Raw genomic sequence first — 18,255 nt, forward strand, 5'->3', positions numbered from 1 at the left:
TCTCTCGTTAGGCCTGAGAAAAGGCCGTGCAGCAAAAGCAGCTTACGCTAGTTGCATGCACGTAAATTTTGCTCATGGGAGTGTGAAAACAATTTTCTCATTGTGTAGAGTACTCTTAATTACTATGATTTTATATCAATCTTTTGAGGCATATTGTAAATGAGACTTGGCCATGTTGAGCACCCCGTCAGGGCGAACATAAGCTTATCCAACCGTTAAAGGGGGGGGGGGGGGGGGGGGGTACTAGGTCCATAAACTTGCATCTCAGTGGAACTCGCCGCGATCAATTTATAGATGCCAAGTATCTTTTGCTCGAGTTAATGTTGTCCCGCGGATTGACGTCTGCCCTCACACTAAGCATGCGCAGCTTTTCTCTCCTATACACAATCCCCCTCTAGCCTCACAACGCCGATGGAGTGAGCATCTGCTCAACTGGAAGGGCGTCCAGCAGGACAGCGTGCATCAACTGTTGTCTCTTTATGCCATTGACCGCGAGAATGGCATCGAACCACATAAACCAGAGAGAAGCGCCCAGCTATCGGAGGGGATGGACGGACGGGCGTCGCACGAGCTCCATACTTCTTGGCCCGTTTCACCGCAACTCTTTGCCCTTTCTTCGTGAAACTTCCCAGTGCATTCGTGAAGGTAAGCGGACAATTTTAACACTTTTGGAGCCGAATAACGTCCTTTTTTGACACTTCTGAGCCACTTTTGTGCTTTGCCACGCCGCCGATGCGCTCTATCGTGCGCTGCTCGGCTACGCGCCCCTGTGGAACGCACAGCGGCTGACGCCACTCGCGTTTCGCCGCCTTCACCGAAAGTGTTCCTGAATCTTCAAGCCGCCGATATGGAGTATCAAGTCGACGGTAAATCTCACTCCAGCTGAATTTGAAGCTGACTCACGCTGGATCCGTGCAGTGAGTGCACACTGTGCAGCCGTGGCCCACCAGCCCATCACTTCGACGCCGCCTTTCTCGACCCCGCCGCAGAAAACTTCTCGACCGCCGAACACCACCCCTAGGGCTCCCACTCTTTGTCGTCTTTAGAAAATTAAAAAGCAGCGTTGTGGGTGGTCTTCAGGCTGCCGGCTGTGGCGTCCAGGCAGTGCCTAGCCGCGACGTCCTCCGCCCAAGTCACCAGCCGCAGTTGCAGGTCCGGTCTGGTGCTGGACAAAGGAGCCTCCCACTGCTGCGGACTTCTGAGGTGCCAAGAAGCAGGGGGCAAATGTGCCGGACAGAAGTAAAGTATGTGCTCATAGTTAGCGATTGAGCTGCCACATAAGCGGCAGGCCGGCAAGTACGTTCCGGGGTGGAAGAAGGCAAGACGTACAGGAGTAAGGAAGGTGCGGGCCTGAAGTTCACGAACAGGTGTTGTTGGTGCTGCGAAAGGGATTGGTGAGGTGGGGGGAAGGTGAGGTCGGATGGGCGGTAGTGCAATGTGATGTCGTGGTACGTCAGAAGCGCATCTCGCGTATTCATCCCGGGAGGAGGTGGGCTTTCCTTCGCCTTGTCTGTAGGCCCGCGTGAGCCCTCAGCTGCGTCCGTGGGCCCCGTCTCACTCTTTCGTCACCCGGATAGAAAAATTAAATAAGAATGGTGACTAGCCCGCTCCTATGTGCAGACTAGCCCGCTCCTATGCCCACGCGAGCCCATGGGCGGGTCCGTCGGCCCCCTCTTTCGGTGCCATTAAAACCCAGTCTTTCAAAATTGCGTCAATGTTCTACCAAATGCGGAATAAAAGAAATCCCGTTCAGTCATCCCTTTGAGGCCAAACCACAATTGGGCATTTTAAATGGTGTCCCACCATGAACTTTCAGTTACACAAGGTACACAAAGTAATGAAAGACTCCTAATCGTGAAAACTTTGTGTTAATTCTTACAGCTTTTTTACATTCGATCCCATCCAGTGGTTGCTACGTCCAAACCACATTGCCTTGACATCTGACCTGGGTCTCTTGGATGGGTAAGGCAATCTTTGAGATACCCCTGTCCTGCGGCCATTGCGTCTCTGCATCCACAAGGATGCACCTCCTGGTTCCTGCCTCTTGATTGCCAAACCCACATTGCCTTTCTTGTTTGAACTGTGCCTCTTGGATGCTGTGATAAGTGCGCGAGTGGATGGGTGGACGCGAGGTTATTCCGTGCATTCAGTGAGGAAGATGAGGTGCAGATGGAGTGCATGGAGTTACGTCGCAAAACGTGACTAATGAGAGGCTTCCACGCTGTTTGTGAAGCAGCCGAAGAACGAGAAAGTGGCAGACGTGGCTGAAACGTTGAGGAGGGAAGGTGTGCAGAACGCGGAAGTGGCGGCCAGCGTAGTATCTGAGCTACGTTTGCTGCAGGCTCCCACCTGGGCGAGTACCCAACCTTCCTCCAAGCCTGTGGCGTTGACCGGACCCACGTTCCTCATAGCATGGCGTTAGCTAGGTGTCTGTCCGTCTACCACTCTCTTCGGCAGGCGAACGACGACAGGGTGTCTGGCTGTTTACTTCGACTCACCAGGTGCGTTCATCTGCCCCCTCGGTGACAGATGAGCGTCGCTACCACATGTGCCTCTGCCTGTGCACATTGCTTTGCCGACGAACGTTGACACTTTCATGTGACTTACACGTTTTCTCTATGTCGCTAGCTATATGGGTACTAGTAATCAGTCTGGGTTGTGCAGGTTGAGTGCTTTTTTGTATTTGACATGTGTTTATCTTGTAAATATATTTGGTTTGTGTGTGTGCATGTTCACATATAATCTCATTTATTCTTGATGACCGTTTCGTCATCGGTTTATCAACGGACCTACACGAGAGCGTGTTAGGTTAAACAGCCTCGTGACATATGGACAGGGCAATCCTCCACATATCCTCCAGAGGTTTTACAATCCTCCAGAGGCAATCCTCCAGAGGTTTTACAACCATTAGAACCTCTGTAGCCGGAAATAGGATATACAAGTAGTAGTAGTAGTAGTAGTAGTAGTAGTAGTAGTAGTAGTAGTAGTAGTAGTAGTAGTAGTAGTAGTAGTAGTAGTAGTAGTAGTAGTAGTAGTAGTAGTAGTAGTAGTAGTAGTAGAAGTAGTAGTAGTAGAAGTAGAAGTAGTAGTAGAAGTAGTAGTAGAAGTAGAAGTAGAAGTAGTAGTAGAAGTAGTAGTAGAAGTAGTAGTAGAAGTAGTAGTAGAAGTAGTAGTAGAAGTAGTAGTAGAAGTAGTAGTAGAAGTAGTAGTAGAAGTAGTAGTAGAAGTAGTAGTAGAAGTAGTAGTAGAAGTAGTAGTAGAAGAAGAAGTAGAAGAAGAAGAAGTAGAAGAAGAAGAAGTAGAAGAAGAAGAAGAAGAAGAAGAAGTAGTAGTAGTAGTAGAAGAAGAAGAAGAAGAAGTAGTAGTAGTAGTAGAAGAAGAAGAAGAAGAAGTAGTAGTAGTAGTAGAAGAAGAAGAAGAAGTAGTAGTAGTAGTAGTAGTAGTAGTAGAAGAAGAAGAAGAAGTAGTAGTAGTAGTAGTAGTAGAAGAAGAAGAAGAAGTAGTAGTAGTAGTAGTAGAAGAAGAAGAAGAAGAAGTAGTAGTAGTAGTAGTAGAAGAAGAAGAAGAAGTAGTAGTAGTAGTAGTAGTAGTAGTAGTCTATATCTAGCTAATGTAGATACATGTAGTGGTGCTGTAAATTGCATGATTATCTTTTATCTTGAATGTATATCTTGCTTATGTAATTGCACATTGCTGTTTCGTATGTGTAATTGTGAAATCGTAATCTAGTAAACCATATTTGAAGTTGGTACACTATAATGTGCTGATGCCGACACGTACAGGGACAGTCAGAACTATCTTAGCTATGTGAAATTATGCTTTAAAACTTGAATATCTCATGATTTAATGAAAATATCTTGTTAAAATGCCTTGAGTAGTGGTATCAGACTTTAAAGCGGTATATCGCTTATGCGCGATAATTTCGACTTATTGGGAAATGAGTATAACATTCCAACATAACAACCGGCATAAAACTACAAAGAATACTGGGCATTGGTGACACACTCGTTGAATTTGCTCACCTCCCGTATAGTATCTTTATAATGCGTCAAGAGCAGTACGTCAGCTCAGTGTGCATTACTTTAAGAGAGGTACCGAGGAGTGTTAAGGAAAGGACATTTTCCATCAAAGTAGCCAGTTATGAGCAATTATATATCAGTTTATTGTGTACTGAAACTTCACTGCAGTCATTCCTTTTCAGTCATTGTTTTGTATCGAGATGCATGCATCAAGCGTACTTGCCTTCAGTGTGTTCATGTTCAGGCGTAGGGTGAGCTATCGCTAAACAAATGTTTATCATCTCTTAGGGGCCTACCAGTGCCTTCCCAGCAAGTAGGACAGAGATCGGTCCGTAGTCCGAACCTCCAGCAAAGTCCGGGTCTATACGGAGAGTCCCAAATTGCTTCACTGCAAGTGAGTAGGCTTAGTCTTTTATCTTCTCTCACTGTCTTGCAAAAGTATTTATTGCATGTCAAGTTACGGCACTATCTTCAAACTCTATGTCTATTTTTAGAGTACCCTCAAAATAGCGGGTTGCTTCAAATGTAATCTGTACGTAAATGGGTCATGCACAGTATTCACACGCATTCCCTTATATATGTATACAAGCTGTTAAAAAAATTATCGTAATTGACAACGAATATTTTGTGGCTGTTACGCCTTCTATGCGTTGTGGAGCATCGCAAGTGTTTTTTTAAATGTCTTCGTACTAAAGCTACACAAAATCAAATCCTATAGCACATTATACGGACGAAAGGTACATATGACGAAATTTATTAACTTTTATTGCGATAGCATTTATATGGATACTTAGGCTAGATCTTGCCCCAGACGCCAGCCGTCATTGGCCATATATGTATACGTATCTATATATATAGAAATGATAGAAAAAAATAATCCAGAAAAAAGTCTCCGGCTCGCGCAATAGAACGTCCGAGCTCTTGTGAGTGCGTGGAATTAGCCACTAAGCCATGAAGGAGCACTTCCTTTAATGTTGAAATGGCAAGCTATTTATATATCCCACATACCACCAGTGATGTCCCGTACTACTCTGAAGAGTTCCCATTTCAAGACATGAAAAATTCCTATTTTGGTCATTTTTCCTTGCATACTCTGACCGAATTCCCAGCATATTTCCCTGCACATTAGTTGTAATATATGGATATATAACACACACACATATAAATGCATATGTGTGCCGTGTTTTTGGCTATAAAATTAAGACTAGTGTCTGTGCTCCTGCATAACAAAAACGTGATATTTGAAACTAATGTGCTGTGAGTACATTGTAAAAAGTGGGCTAGGAGTCCATGCCAGCAGTGAACTCGCATAAAACTAGGAGATGACTCACATAAATATGAAGCTAATCTCAAGGGCTATGCCTGCATGCTGCACTTGCCAGAACAGATTGCGGGAGCCGAACGCACACTCAATGAGGGCTCATTGCACGACTGCAATGAGCCCTCATTTGTGAATTGAACCATATCCGAAATTCCCTGTAAGATCAGATTCCCTTTTTCCCTTTCATCCAAAATGAGGGCTGGAAATTCCTTGAAAAGAGAAAATTTCCTGCATGGAACATCACTGCTTATCGCTGGTGATGCCGATCTCGGGGGAACTATCGTGTTTTCAGCATTACCAGCAAGACGGCACAATGAGCGCGCGTCACCAGATCGTCACAACGGGCGACACACCCGCATGCGTTCATCTCCCACACGTACTTTGCCCCACAGAGGGTGGCGAGGTAGACGCTCACGCGTGGGGCTCTTATTTCACGATGGGAAGAATCGTAAGCCACGGGCTTTTATCAAAATGATTCTGTTGTAGTTACCGAGTGCACAAAGGTCACTGCACTTGCTGCACAGTGTCCGTTTGCGAAAACAACGCGCTTTTCAGACACGGCGAAGTAGCAACTGAGACACTTATTCGCGTTCATTTGTACCGGTGAGTACATTTCTTGCAACACTTGTGCGTGAGCAATGCGCGGCACGTTTCAATCTGCTTGTTATTATTCGAGTGACATTCCAATTTGTTGCTATCGCATTCATTGCTTTGCATTCGCAGCAAAGCTGTGAAAATTTTGTGTCCGCATGTTGCATTACAAAGGTGCATTAAGTGGCCTTTCTGTCAGTAAAGCAGCTTCAATATTATGCATTATATGAACTTCAGTCGGTACATTGCTGTATGAAGACAAACTACACAGATATTTAATATGTTTAATGCGATATGAAGTTCCCCCAATATGAGGAATACTGAAATGCCATCGAGCAGTATAAATGTTATCAAGAGGGGAATACCTTGTTATTGCAATGCAAGTGGGATATAGCCTTTGAAGCTTATCTTTTTCCGAAGCAATAATAGTATTTCCTTGTACATAAATAAAAGATGTACACATATAACCTGATGTGCACAGCAATCACACATGAATATGATCGAGGGTACCAAGCACGAATAACGTGCATGTGTGTCCTACCACATTCAATATATCGGGTACAATGCGTTGCTCGGCCGTAGCATCGATCCAGGTAAACAAAAAGGGCGTGAGGGGTGTGTGAGGAGGGCACCATTTTAGCAATGGATTTACACCTTGGCTTACGTTTTACTGAGGTAAGACGCTTGTTCCGATAAGAGCGTATCCGCTGGCCATTGCCAATGGCTCAGTGTGCTTCGTTGTGGCATACTTCTGTCTCAGCGTCGTGGTTTCTTATTGCGTTTGATGTGCTGATCCACGAGCTAGAGTGAACACACAATATAAAGCACCAGGTGGGCACTATGCCTAAATGGCGAAATCATATGCAGTTTAGAACAGCAGAAACTTGGGCGATTTCGAAAGGTTGCATGACTTGTATGGTTCACCTGCACGTTTTTTCTTGGCACTGTCGGTTCGCCATAATTCGCGTGCTGCCATTCATGTACCATGCATACATATGACTTTGAGTGTTATAATTCGCTTTAATTCATAAGGTGCCCTCCACAGAGGGGCATTGCCAGAACATTTATCAGTGGAGGTGGACCCTATCCCTACGTGTGTGTGCATGTGCATATGCATATACAACAACTTAAAGAATGGAGATTTTTAACATCTCCAATACTCCATTTCTGGCTAAGCCTATGCCCACTATGGCAGATATTATTATTATTATATCAATAATAAAATAAACTGTACCTATTACCTTTCTCTGTTTACGTTGAAGTGCAGCGACTAATAAATGTGCCACGTCTCTCATCTCTGTCTGCAGGCAGCGTTGGCCGAGAGCAACCTGTCATTCCTCCGTGCAGCTATTTCCGGCACGGCGGCGTCCATTGCAGGTGGCGTAGTCATGCCCAGGGCTCGGCCGCCGAGCGCAGGCAACGGACCCCTCAGCAGCCCGGTAGTCTCCTCAGGCGGGCTGCTGCCCGCCGCCCCACAGCTCCACGGGGACGCCACTGCTGCGGAGCGATTCGTCGCCGGCATGTCCGGCCAGGGACTCGCGGGGGAGAGACTCACCAGGTCAGTCTCGCAGCTATCCACTCTCGTTATGCCACAACTGGAGTGTTCACTTCTCCAGCCATGGGCATCAACTGCATTTTTGTGTCATGGGTGGAAACCCAAGTCGCAGGTTGCGGGGTTGAGTGAAACAGAGGGGGGGGGAGGGGTAGCGCTGGACGGTTTTTGTTACTGCTGGTGTGGCTTGGAGGTTGGGGTTAGGGGCCCTTTTTGCACCTCTCAGTCATTGCCCATGTTCTCAGCCCTAATATTCGTGCAATTCTCATTTAAATAATGGGAATGTTGTGTAAAGTTAATGTGGTTTCAACATGAGCAGTGAGAACGTTGTAGCTGCATAGCCACTAGCTTCCTTCGCTCGATGCTATTGTAGTAATTCGTTAGATAGTGAAGATGTTATGGACCCGATAAAAATTTTGATAGACATCTGTCAGCTGGATGTCGTCACCAGCTGTAAGCAAGCTGACATTTCTATGACTTGCACTTTGTACACTGCTATACTTCATACTACACGTGGTACATGTGTACACCATCTTGACCATTGTACACGGTCCATGTCAGCATAATATACACTGAATGTAGGTATATGATTGGGCAACGATAGACGTGTGTTACCGTGTGTTGTTGACACTAGCAGTGATGGTGTTGACACTAGAAGCATATCTCACTGTGTCTCTACCACGCAGCAATGGCGTCCACATCAAGCAGGAACCAGTGGTAGAAGAGCCCAGCAGTGACCTGGAGGAACCCATGGAGGCCACTCCCGACCAGCTGGTCACGGGCTCCGTGCTCGAAGATGACCTGGGAAGTGACGAGGCGCCACGACCCTCTGACGGCTTGGACACCGCGATCGGTGGCCGCGACTCGGCCACCGAGCGGGAGGACAACGAGGAAGCCGAGGACTTGTCCCTATCTTCGTCCACGACAACCCCCTGCGAGACGCCAGTCTCGAACTCGACGTAGGACATTGCCCCCTCCCCTCTTCACCCGCTCCCTATACTCCCCACACCAGTCATTCCTCCATCCTTCCAGCCTTTCCGAGAGAGGTCGCGCGGCTTTGCCAGCATCACTACAGAGCAAACAAGAATTGTCCCCCCCCCCGACCCTCCTCCATGGCACGAATTTCATTTCGTCCCCACGCTGCCGCAGCAGCAGCAGCAACAACGCCAGAGCATTGTCACTGTAGCAGTTGACGAATACATCTCTATCGCACCGGTACCTCAGTAAACACGATTACCTCAGTGGGAAGGGCGACGAGTTGTTTTCCGGCAAAGACAGGTGTTTTCCCCTTTCTTTCCAGGCTGTGGTTGTTTTACGGCGGACTGTTTGACGCGGAGCGTTAGTCGAGACCGCAAGTGTGGATGGGGAGAGAAGGAAACCGGTTCGGCTCTCTGCTTAAGGAGTGGCATAAGATGCCACCTTCACGGACGGTCGTATGAGTTGCTTGTTCGGTGGAAGATGTGCTAGCACGCCTGTTGGCAAGCAGTGTGTGCATTGGACTTCGTTGAGTCAACTTCGAAGGCATAAGGCACCCAAGGTGCATCGCCACATAATTTATTCATTGAGATGACTAAGCATTTTTTGGGTTCAGCTATGCGCATAGTGTTCAAAAGCAACGCCTTAGCTCACAAGGCCACCTCACTTGCAGCGATGCATATACAACCAGAATCGTACGTCCCTCCTGGACTTCATGGAGGAATCACTGTTGCGCAGTTTTGTGTTATCTGTATCGGTGCCACAGGGCATACCGATGCAATAAGAAAATTTCCCACACTTCTTACGCTTTTCAAATTGAAACCCAGTAGCGAACGAAATGAAATTCGGTTTCATCTCTGTGTAATCCTAAGTAGCAGCAAAGCTCTAGAAGGATGAAAAGAGGTATCACACTGCTTGCACAGCAAGTGTCGTTACCCATATCCTTTCCAACCGCCAGTTTGCAGGAAAGTATGGGGGCGAGTTCAGGTGTAGTCTTCGGAATAACGTGTCAAAGTGCTGTTCACGATCCCTCCAAGCTATCTCTCTCCAAGTTTGCCCTCCAAGTTGGCACGACATTCTTAAACAAGCAGGTCAAGAAGAGTTAACCGGCCCGATAGGAAGGCAGTGTGTTTGAGATGCTCACGCACCCTTTGCAATGCAGAAGGTTGGCATTGATCGAATGGAAGCATTGCGTTTGTTAAGGCGTTTACTAGCCGGCAACGAGCGAGAATATGTAATGGCGACAGTCACAGCCAAGCACGGGCTCTCAGCGCGAGCGGCGTCCTTGTTGGGTAGCCCCACTAGAAGGTACTCAAGAGTTCGACCCATTTCAGCGTTCGGAGGCTTCGCTACAATTACCCCGGGGTCGAAGAGGGAGCCGCCTGGCGACCTAACAGCTCGTTACTATGAGCGGGTCATAATAAGCCTTCAGGCGCTCCACGTTGACGATGTCTCGCCCACGGCGGCGCATGTCCGAAGATTGTTCAACGGGTTCGATCAGATAGTTGACGGGTGAGGTGCGCTCGATGACACGGTAGGGGCCTTCGTATTTGGGACGTAGCTTGGAAAAGGGGCCAGCTGCAGATGTCGGGATCGAGAGCCATACAAGCGCACCAGGAAGGAACGTGGGCTCAGAAGTGGTGGAGCCATCACGAATACTCTTCTGCCGCTCTTGCTCTTGCGTTGTAAAAGTCTTGGCAAGCTCGCGACACTCTTGAGCAAGCCTGGCTGTCTCGGAAATCGGTGTACACTCAGATGGATCCGGCGTGTACGGGAGTATCGTGTCCATGGTGTGCGACGGGTGCCTTCCGTACAGCAAGTAGAAAGGTGAAAAACCAGTCGTGCTCTGAGGGGCGGTGTTGTAGGCGTAGGTGACGAAGGGCAGTATATTATCCCAATTAGTGTGGTTGGCAGCGACGTACATAGAAAGCATGTCGCCGAGGGTGCGGTTAAAGCGTTCGGTGAGGCCATTCGTCTGTGGGTGGTAAGCAGTAGTTTTGCGGTGGACAGAATGGCACTCCGTCAGAATGGCTTCGACGACTTCCGACAAGAAGACACGGCCTCGATCGCTGAGAAGCTCTTGGGGTGGTCCGTGGCGCAGTATAAATCGATGCAGCAGGAAGGACGCAACATCGCGCGCAGTAGCCGCAGGGAGAGCGGCGGTTTCGGCGTATCGCGTTAAATGATCAACGGCAACGATGGCCCAGCGGTTACCAGCCGACGTCAGAGGAAGTGGTCCGTACAAATCGATACCTACGCGCCCAAAGGGACGGTCAGGGCAAGGTAACGGTTGCAGACCGGCGTGCGACATGTGGGCTGATGGTTTACGGCGTTGGCAAGTGAGGCAAGAGCGAATGAACTGCTGCACATAGCGGTACATGCCGCGCCAAAAGTAGCGTTGTCGAATGCGATGGTAGGTCTTGAATACCCCAGAGTGCGCGCATTGCGGATCTGAATGGAAGGATTCACATATTTCTGACCGCAGACTGCGGGGTATCACGAGTAACCACTGCCGGCCGTCGGCGTCGTAATTGCGTCGGTGTAGAAGGCCGTCACGGATGGTGAAATGGCGAGCTTGACGACGCAAGGCACGCGTGGATGGCGTTGCGGATGGATCAGTGAGCATGTCGATGAGCGTGCCGATCCAATTATCCTTTCGCTGCTCGGTAGCGATGATGTCAACATCAATGGTAGAAACAGCAGCCGTGGATACTGAGCAGAGCACATCACCTTCAGACAGAGGGGAGCGCGAGAGGGCGTCGGCGTCAGCATGCTGGCGTCCGTTGCGGTACAGCACGCGGATGTCGTAGTCTTGTAAGCGAAGAGCCCAACGGGCGAGACGGCCTGAGGGATCCTTCAATGAAGAGAGCCAGCATAGTGCATGATGGTCGGTGACGACATCGAATGGGCGACCATACAAATAAGGTCGAAACTTTGTAAGAGCCCAGACGATCGCCAGGCACTCTTTCTCCGTGACGGTGTAGTTTTTCTCGGCTCTCGTGAGCGTACGGCTTGCATATGCTACGACATATTCAGGGAATCCGGGTTTTCGCTGCGCCAGGACAGCGCCGAGGCCTACGCCGCTGGCGTCTGTGTGCACCTCCGTTGGGGCTGTAGGGTCGTAGTGGCGTAGAATGGGAGGCGACGTCAACAAATGGCGGAGCTTCGCGAACGCGTCGTCGCACTCGGATGACCATGAATTGAAGGGCCCGTTACTTCCAAGGAGCTTCGTCAGCGGTGATATGATCGTGGCAAAATTTCGTATGAAGCGTCGGAAGTAGGAGCACAGGCCCACGAAACTACGCAGTTCTTTGACAGATGCAGGTTTGGGGAATTCGGCCACGGCCTGAAGCTTGGCAGGATCAGGAAGAATGCCGTCTTTGGACACGACGTACCCCAGTATGGTGAGTTGCCGTGCTGCAAAGCGGCACTTTTTCAGATTTAGTTGCAAGCCGGCATTGCTCACACGTGCGAAAACTTCTTTCAGACGTTGGAGATGCGTGGAGAAATCCGGAGCAAAGACAATGACATCGTCGAGGTAACACAAGCACGTGTACCATTTCAAGTTGCGCAGAACGGTGTCCATCATGCGCTAAAAGGTCGCAGGTGCATTACATAGACCAAACGGCATGACGTTGAACTCGTACAAGCCGTCTGGCGTGATGAAGGCGGTCTTTGGTCGAGCGTCGTCAGCCAAGGGTACTTGCCAGTACCCCGAGCGCAGATCGAGAGAAGAAAAAAAATCGGCTCCATGAAGGCTGTCAATCGCGTCATCGATGCGTGGCAGTGGATAAACATCCTTGCGAGTGATCTTATTGAGCCGTCTGTAGTCCACACAGAACCGCACAGAACCGTCTTTCTTCGCAACAAGAACAACAGGAGACGCCCATGGACTGTCCGAGGGCCGAATAACATCGCGTCGGAGCATATCGTCAACCTGATCATTAATTACTCGACGTTCAGCAGGCGACACGCGATATGGACGTTGCCGTAAAGGTGGATGGGCACCAGTGTCGATGCGATGCGTAACAACGGACGTGCGACCGAGAGAACTTCGCCCGACATCGAAAGAAGAACGATATTCTTGCAACAGGTCCAGAAGTTGGGAACGCTGTACGGCCGTAAGGTTGTCAGCGATGGAGGGGCCAAATACATCAGCAGATGACGAATCAGAAGTGGAAACAGCATTGATGGTACACGACCTGGGACCGCGCGTGTCATCGGGTACGTCCAGGACTTGTGCGTCGTCGACTGGTTCCACTCTGCCGAGACATTCCCCTCGAAGCAAGGTAACAGCATACGGGGACGGGTTGGTTACAAAAATAGCAGTGTTGCCCTGGTTGACCTGCACGGTCGCGAAAGGTACTAGCAACCCTCTCCTGCTGCAAGCGCGGTCAGATGGCGAAACAAGTCCAATGGTGTCGGAGAGACCAGCGCAGTAGACAGACACAACCGTCGTCGAGTTTGGAGGCACTGTTGTATCGTCTTTCGTTAGAATCTTGCTCAGTGTCGGGGGACTGTCTTCTGGCGTCAAATGCGAGAAGGGTGAGAGCTCAATTTCGGCGGCGGCACAATGGATGACGGCGTCATGGCGGGAGAGAAAGTCCCACCCCAGGATGACGTCATGAGAGCATGCCTGAATGACGATGAACTGGGCGACATACAGAACGTCCTGGATGACAACGTGAGCTGTGCACCCTGCTGTAGGATAAATGCGGTGCAAACTTGCAGTACGGAGGGATAACCCAGAAAGTGGCGTCGTCACTTTTCGAAGTAAGCGGCAGAGTTTTTCGTCCATAACTGATACGGCAGCTCCAGTGTCAATAAGCGCCGATGCACAAACACCGTCCACAAACACGTCAATGACATTCGAGGGGCTGCTCTGAGGGCTTTCACATTGCGATAGCGTCGCAGTCCTTGCCTCGGGGACTGCGACGACTAGTTTTCCCGCTCATGAGCTGCCGCACTTGGCCGCATGGGGGACAGGGAACGACGTCGTGGAGACGGCGATCGTCGAGATGGACCTGGGCGAGATCGAGGTGGCATAGACGGCGGTTCTTCGCGATAAGGACGGCTGAGTTGGCCAGCAACAGGTGAAGAAATTGGAGCCGGCTGTACGCGATGGCAATAACGGGCCACGTGACCGGCGTAACCGCACGCAAAGCAGATGGGCCGGTTGTCGGGTGTGCGCCATCTGTTCACCGGGGTAGGTCTCACCCACGTCGCAAGGGCTGATGGACGGAACGGTGGCTGCATGGTGGACTGAAGCTGAGGCTGAGGGGTTACGTCAACATACGTAGCGGGAACACCCGCTGCAAAGGACGGAGGTTGAGCGGCAGCTTCGGCGTAAGTCAGAGGGGCGGTTGCTGGAACGACTTGGGGCGGCCTGGCGACCACTTGCGCGTAACTCAGGGGCGCAGGAGCCGGAGGCTGTGGGGGGTGGTACGCAGGCATCACCTCCGCTATTTCCTGTTCAATCGCTCGACGGATGGGAGGGAGAAGGGTAGTAGGCGATTGTTGAACAGTCGGTTGGTGGGCGAAGGGCAGGAGCGAGAACTGACGTGCGATTTCCTCACGGATGAAGGACTTTAGTTCTGCCATCAACGCCACTTGGTCACAACTGGCCTCCAAGCCAGCAAGCGTTGCAGCTCGTGGTGGGGAGCGTCGGGTCATCGAACGCTGCCGGCGGAGCTCCTCGTAGCTCTGGCACAGTGTGATGACCTCAGCCACTGTGCCGGGGTTTTTGGCGAGCAGCATCGTGAAGGCATCATCGTCAATGCCTTTCATGATGTTCCGGATCTTTTCAGACTCGGACATGGTGGGATTAGATTTGTTGGATAGGTCCAGGACGTCTTCAATATAGCTCGTGAATGACTCACCAGCCTCCTGAGCACGTTCACGCAAGCGCTGCTCGGCTTGCAGCTTGCGAACAGCAGGGCGGCCGAAGACGTTGATGATTGCGGTCTTGAAATCGGACCAGGTGGCAAAATCGGACGCGTGGTTGTTATACCACAAACTGGCAACACCCGTAAGGTAGAATACCAAGTTGGTCAGCTTGCCGTCCTCGTCCCATTTGTTGGGGACGCTCACGCGCTCGTAAATAGCGAGCCAGTCCTCCACGTCAGTGCCATCAGCGCCAGTGAAGATGGGTGGATCGCGGATTCTGGGGACACCGGGACAAGGTGGTGGCATTGGAGGAGGCGTTTGCTGAGAAGCGTCGTGGTACATAGTAGATGGCAGGGTACGTGATCGTAGCTCCAAAGGCATAGACAGGGATCGCAGCACTCTCCACCAAATTGTTAAGGCGTTTACTAGCCGGCAACGAGCGAGAATATGTAATGGCGACAGTCACAGCCAAGCACGGGCTCTCAGCGCGAGCGGCGTCCTTGTTGGGTAGCCCCACTAGAAGGTACTCAAGAGTTCAACCCATTTCAGCGTTCGGAGGCTTCGCTACACGTTGACAGCGCAGCGTCCTTGCAGGTTCTAGCCGAAGAGCCTCGGGGAAAAAAAATGTTCCTCTGTGCATATCGTTCCGCACTGTTACTACGCAGTGTCAGCTTTTACTAGATACAAGACGAAACGCGAGAAAAAAGCGCGCGCGGTGTGTAGAGGAGGAAGGGATGCACAGATGGTGGAAGAGTGGGCGACGGCGCGACGGCGCATGCGCGCGCGTCAGCTGTCGAATGTTCGAGAAGCGGTGCGGACGGCGCACTACAAGGCGCGAGTATAAGATGCTCCGCATTTAAAATGCGCGATCGATGAACCGACACAAACGAGGAAAAAAAAGTTGTAAAAGTTACCACATATAGTGTACTACTCCATGTTCTCCTTCTTCCCCTCGTTTTGTGTGTAACAGGAAACTATAGTGCTACGATGTCACCTTTTTGCAGTCTTCGTACTAAGTAACTTAGAGAGAGGCAGGTGGCAGTTACATTGTGTAGGTGGTAGCGATAACCTTTGTAGGAGTATGTCTGGTGCACTTGACCTTTCCGCGGACTCTCATTTGTGGCAAAGCTCGTCGTCTCGGAAGGTTCGAGCTTCTCATTGTGGGGACTCTGTCATCGAAATTGCACACCCTGAAACCCCCCTCCAAGAAGTGTCTGTGTTTCTCGATGAAAAAGTGTGAACGTTTGCCCACTGATGTTGGGAGGATTTTTGTTTCTGCTTGCACCTCCCCTTTGTCACTTGTTCTAATATCGGTGAACCTGATATGATCATCATTCTTGTGTGTATCGTTTTGAATGTGCCGTAGCCCTTGAGGGCCTGTGGCACCTCAGATTGATGTGTCATAGTTTAAATATAAATGAAAGTGACATTCGACAGTGTCATTCAGGCCAAGGAAGTGTACTTGTACTGTTGAGTTCGTTCAGTGCTGCACCAAGGACAGCCTAAATAATTTTGTCTTCTTCCTGATCAGCTTTTTTGTTCACTGCTTATCACACGCAAAGGTTCATCACAAACATTGCCCGGCATCCCGCGCGAGCCTCTAAACAAATCTGCTTTCACAGAATCGCATTTTGTTTCCCATTCACGTGTACAAACGAAAGAAGAAAACGCTGAATCATCGCTACCATGTTTTTCTGTGCACGTCATTGGTTTCATTTCATTGAATTTCATGTTTTCTTTCTCATCTATGTTGCCACATTCTGCAATCGTGTCACCATCACATCACGTGAACAATGACTTTGCATTCCTAACGACCAAGCGGGCTGTCCACGTTGTCGTGTATGCCGTGTGCTGTTGGTATCCCGATTTTTAACACTTGCTTTATCGCTCAATTTCTTTCTCGGTATTCTTTTCTTTCTTTGCGACAATTGCTTTTTCTTAGGTGCCTACCGCTTTTGTCAAGTTTCGTTCTTTTACACCGCAGCCTGCTCGTCAGCATGCTACAGTTTGGCTGCTTGTATATAATTGTTTCTTTATTTTGTTTTTCTGCTTTTCATTTCTGAGCACCGCATCTTGTCCGAAACACCGAGTGACTTTAGTTAGCAGATAGTCCCCTTTTTAATAATTTACAAATAGAGTTTATATCTGCTGCACCAGAAATACAAAGATTTTATTGCTGCTGATAGTTTTTCGAAGTGCTTTTGTACTTATTTAGCGTACTTCTACTGCTTTGTTTTTATTCAAAGTTGAATGCCCGATACTTTGTAGTAGCATTTTCTATTTTTTGTCTCTAAAGAAAGTGAGAGCCTGCAAGAAAAGAAAAGGCTACGGAATGAGTGTTCTGAGTGAAAGTTTTGTCCTTAAGGTATTTATTGACGATTGTACATATTAATTATTCTGGCGTGCCCTCACGTCAGCGGAGGATGGTAAAGTTTTTCTTCGATACCAGTGTAAGCTCTGTGTGGCGTCATGTTCAACTCATTCTATTTCGTGCATGTTGTGTTTGCATTTCGCATAGTCATGACCTGGCAAACTCACACTCTTCACGTAGTGTCAAGCTCTTCGTCATACTATTGGTGGCTCGCTAGTGTCTTTTTAAAAAGCACTAACAGTACGCATTTCAAGTAGATGGCTTTCTTTGGATGCGTGGTGAAGGCATGCGTTACGTTCGCATCTGAAGCACTCAAAAAAGAAACACTGAAAGATACTGGTGATTGCTTGTTTGTTTCGTTCATTTTTTTTCTTACGTGTTTTGTTGTCCCATGTGTGTGTTTATGTTGTCTTCTGGAATGGTGTTAACATCTTCACTTTTCCCCCAGCCACTTATTAGAAGCAGTGTGGTAGTGTTTCGAGCCAGTCATTTTCATGCAAACCACACATATCACTTCATGCTTCCACCTACTTAAAGAAATAAAAAAGAAAAAGAACCTGCATCTTTCCAAAATCACATATCCACATGTCAATACAGTATTTTTGCCCTGATTTGTTGTGTTCTGTTTTATTTGTTTTTCCTTAGTTCGGCACCACACACAAAAAAAAAGTAGTTTTTTAACGTCCACTACATTCGGGCTTCTCAAGCTGCCTAATGACTTCAGCTTGACACTAGCGAAATTTTCTAATTCAGCTTGCTGTGTCTGCTTCCGAATGAAAAAAGAATAATGAGGACTTATGAGTACAATACATTAAAACTGCACTTTGCATTTTAAATGTCTCAGTAAAACCACATTGATCACTATTTGTTCATTTATGATTTCATAGCAATTTACTTTTTCTATTGTGGGGTCGCTAAAAAACCTCAAGTAGGCATTACCGCTGTGCACGACTTCACGAGCCGAACAAATCGCAATTGTGGCTTCTGCGATTTTATCTGGTATTCTCACTATCTCTTTTGTGTGTGAGCCATGAGTTTCTTAAAAAGCCACATATATTTTTTTCCAGATATGCCATCCATGTATTTCGTGACCCGTTAGTTTAGAAAAATTATACTTTTATTAAAGCAACGATGGGTTTGAGAGCAAAATTGATGTTTGTTCAGATGTTCCTATAAGCGTCTGAAGTTCGTAAGGATGCGACGTTATTGGTGTTCACAGTAGTTGAGAAGCAGTTAAGGTGCTGGAAGTAATGTTTCGCGGGCTGAAATGACCTAGAATCTTTCGAAGGCATTGTCAAATGCCCCAGAAAAGCCCTTGCAACGTTAAGCTTCGCCTCTCATACTTACTGGATGTGACGAATCATTGGCGCCGCCATCGAAAAGGCACCCGCCCTTCTAATATTACTGCCTGCAACCCCTTGCCCCCCCCCCCCCCAAAAAAAAAAAATCTCAAAACAGAATATATTCCCCAACTACCTCACTCCCTCTGTCCACTTCCCCCTCCACCGAATGAACTTGCTTGAAGTGGGTTCCCCGCCCA

General features: G+C 48.7%; 1 protein-coding gene across 2 annotated transcripts; it reads left to right on the forward strand.

The window, feature by feature from the left end:
- Positions 1-226: 226 nt before the first annotated feature.
- Positions 227-17,326, forward strand: LOC142774570 (uncharacterized). Of its 2 annotated transcripts, XM_075875018.1 has the most exons (4): positions 227-645; positions 4,308-4,413; positions 7,239-7,489; positions 8,170-17,326. In XM_075875018.1, exons 3-4 carry the CDS (start codon positions 7,320-7,322, stop codon positions 8,444-8,446), a joined length of 447 nt encoding a protein of 148 aa, XP_075731133.1. In that variant the 5' UTR covers positions 227-645; positions 4,308-4,413; positions 7,239-7,319; the 3' UTR covers positions 8,447-17,326. The 2 variants fall into 2 exon arrangements, with proteins under 2 accessions (XP_075731133.1, XP_075731134.1); XM_075875019.1 differs by lacking the exon at positions 227-645 and having other exon boundaries at positions 659-4,413.
- The last annotated feature ends 929 nt before the right edge of the window (positions 17,327-18,255 follow it).

The sequence above is a fragment of the Rhipicephalus microplus genome, chromosome 10 (genome assembly GCF_043290135.1).
Source record: "Rhipicephalus microplus isolate Deutch F79 chromosome 10, USDA_Rmic, whole genome shotgun sequence".
Taxonomy (NCBI): Eukaryota; Metazoa; Arthropoda; class Arachnida; order Ixodida; family Ixodidae; genus Rhipicephalus; species Rhipicephalus microplus.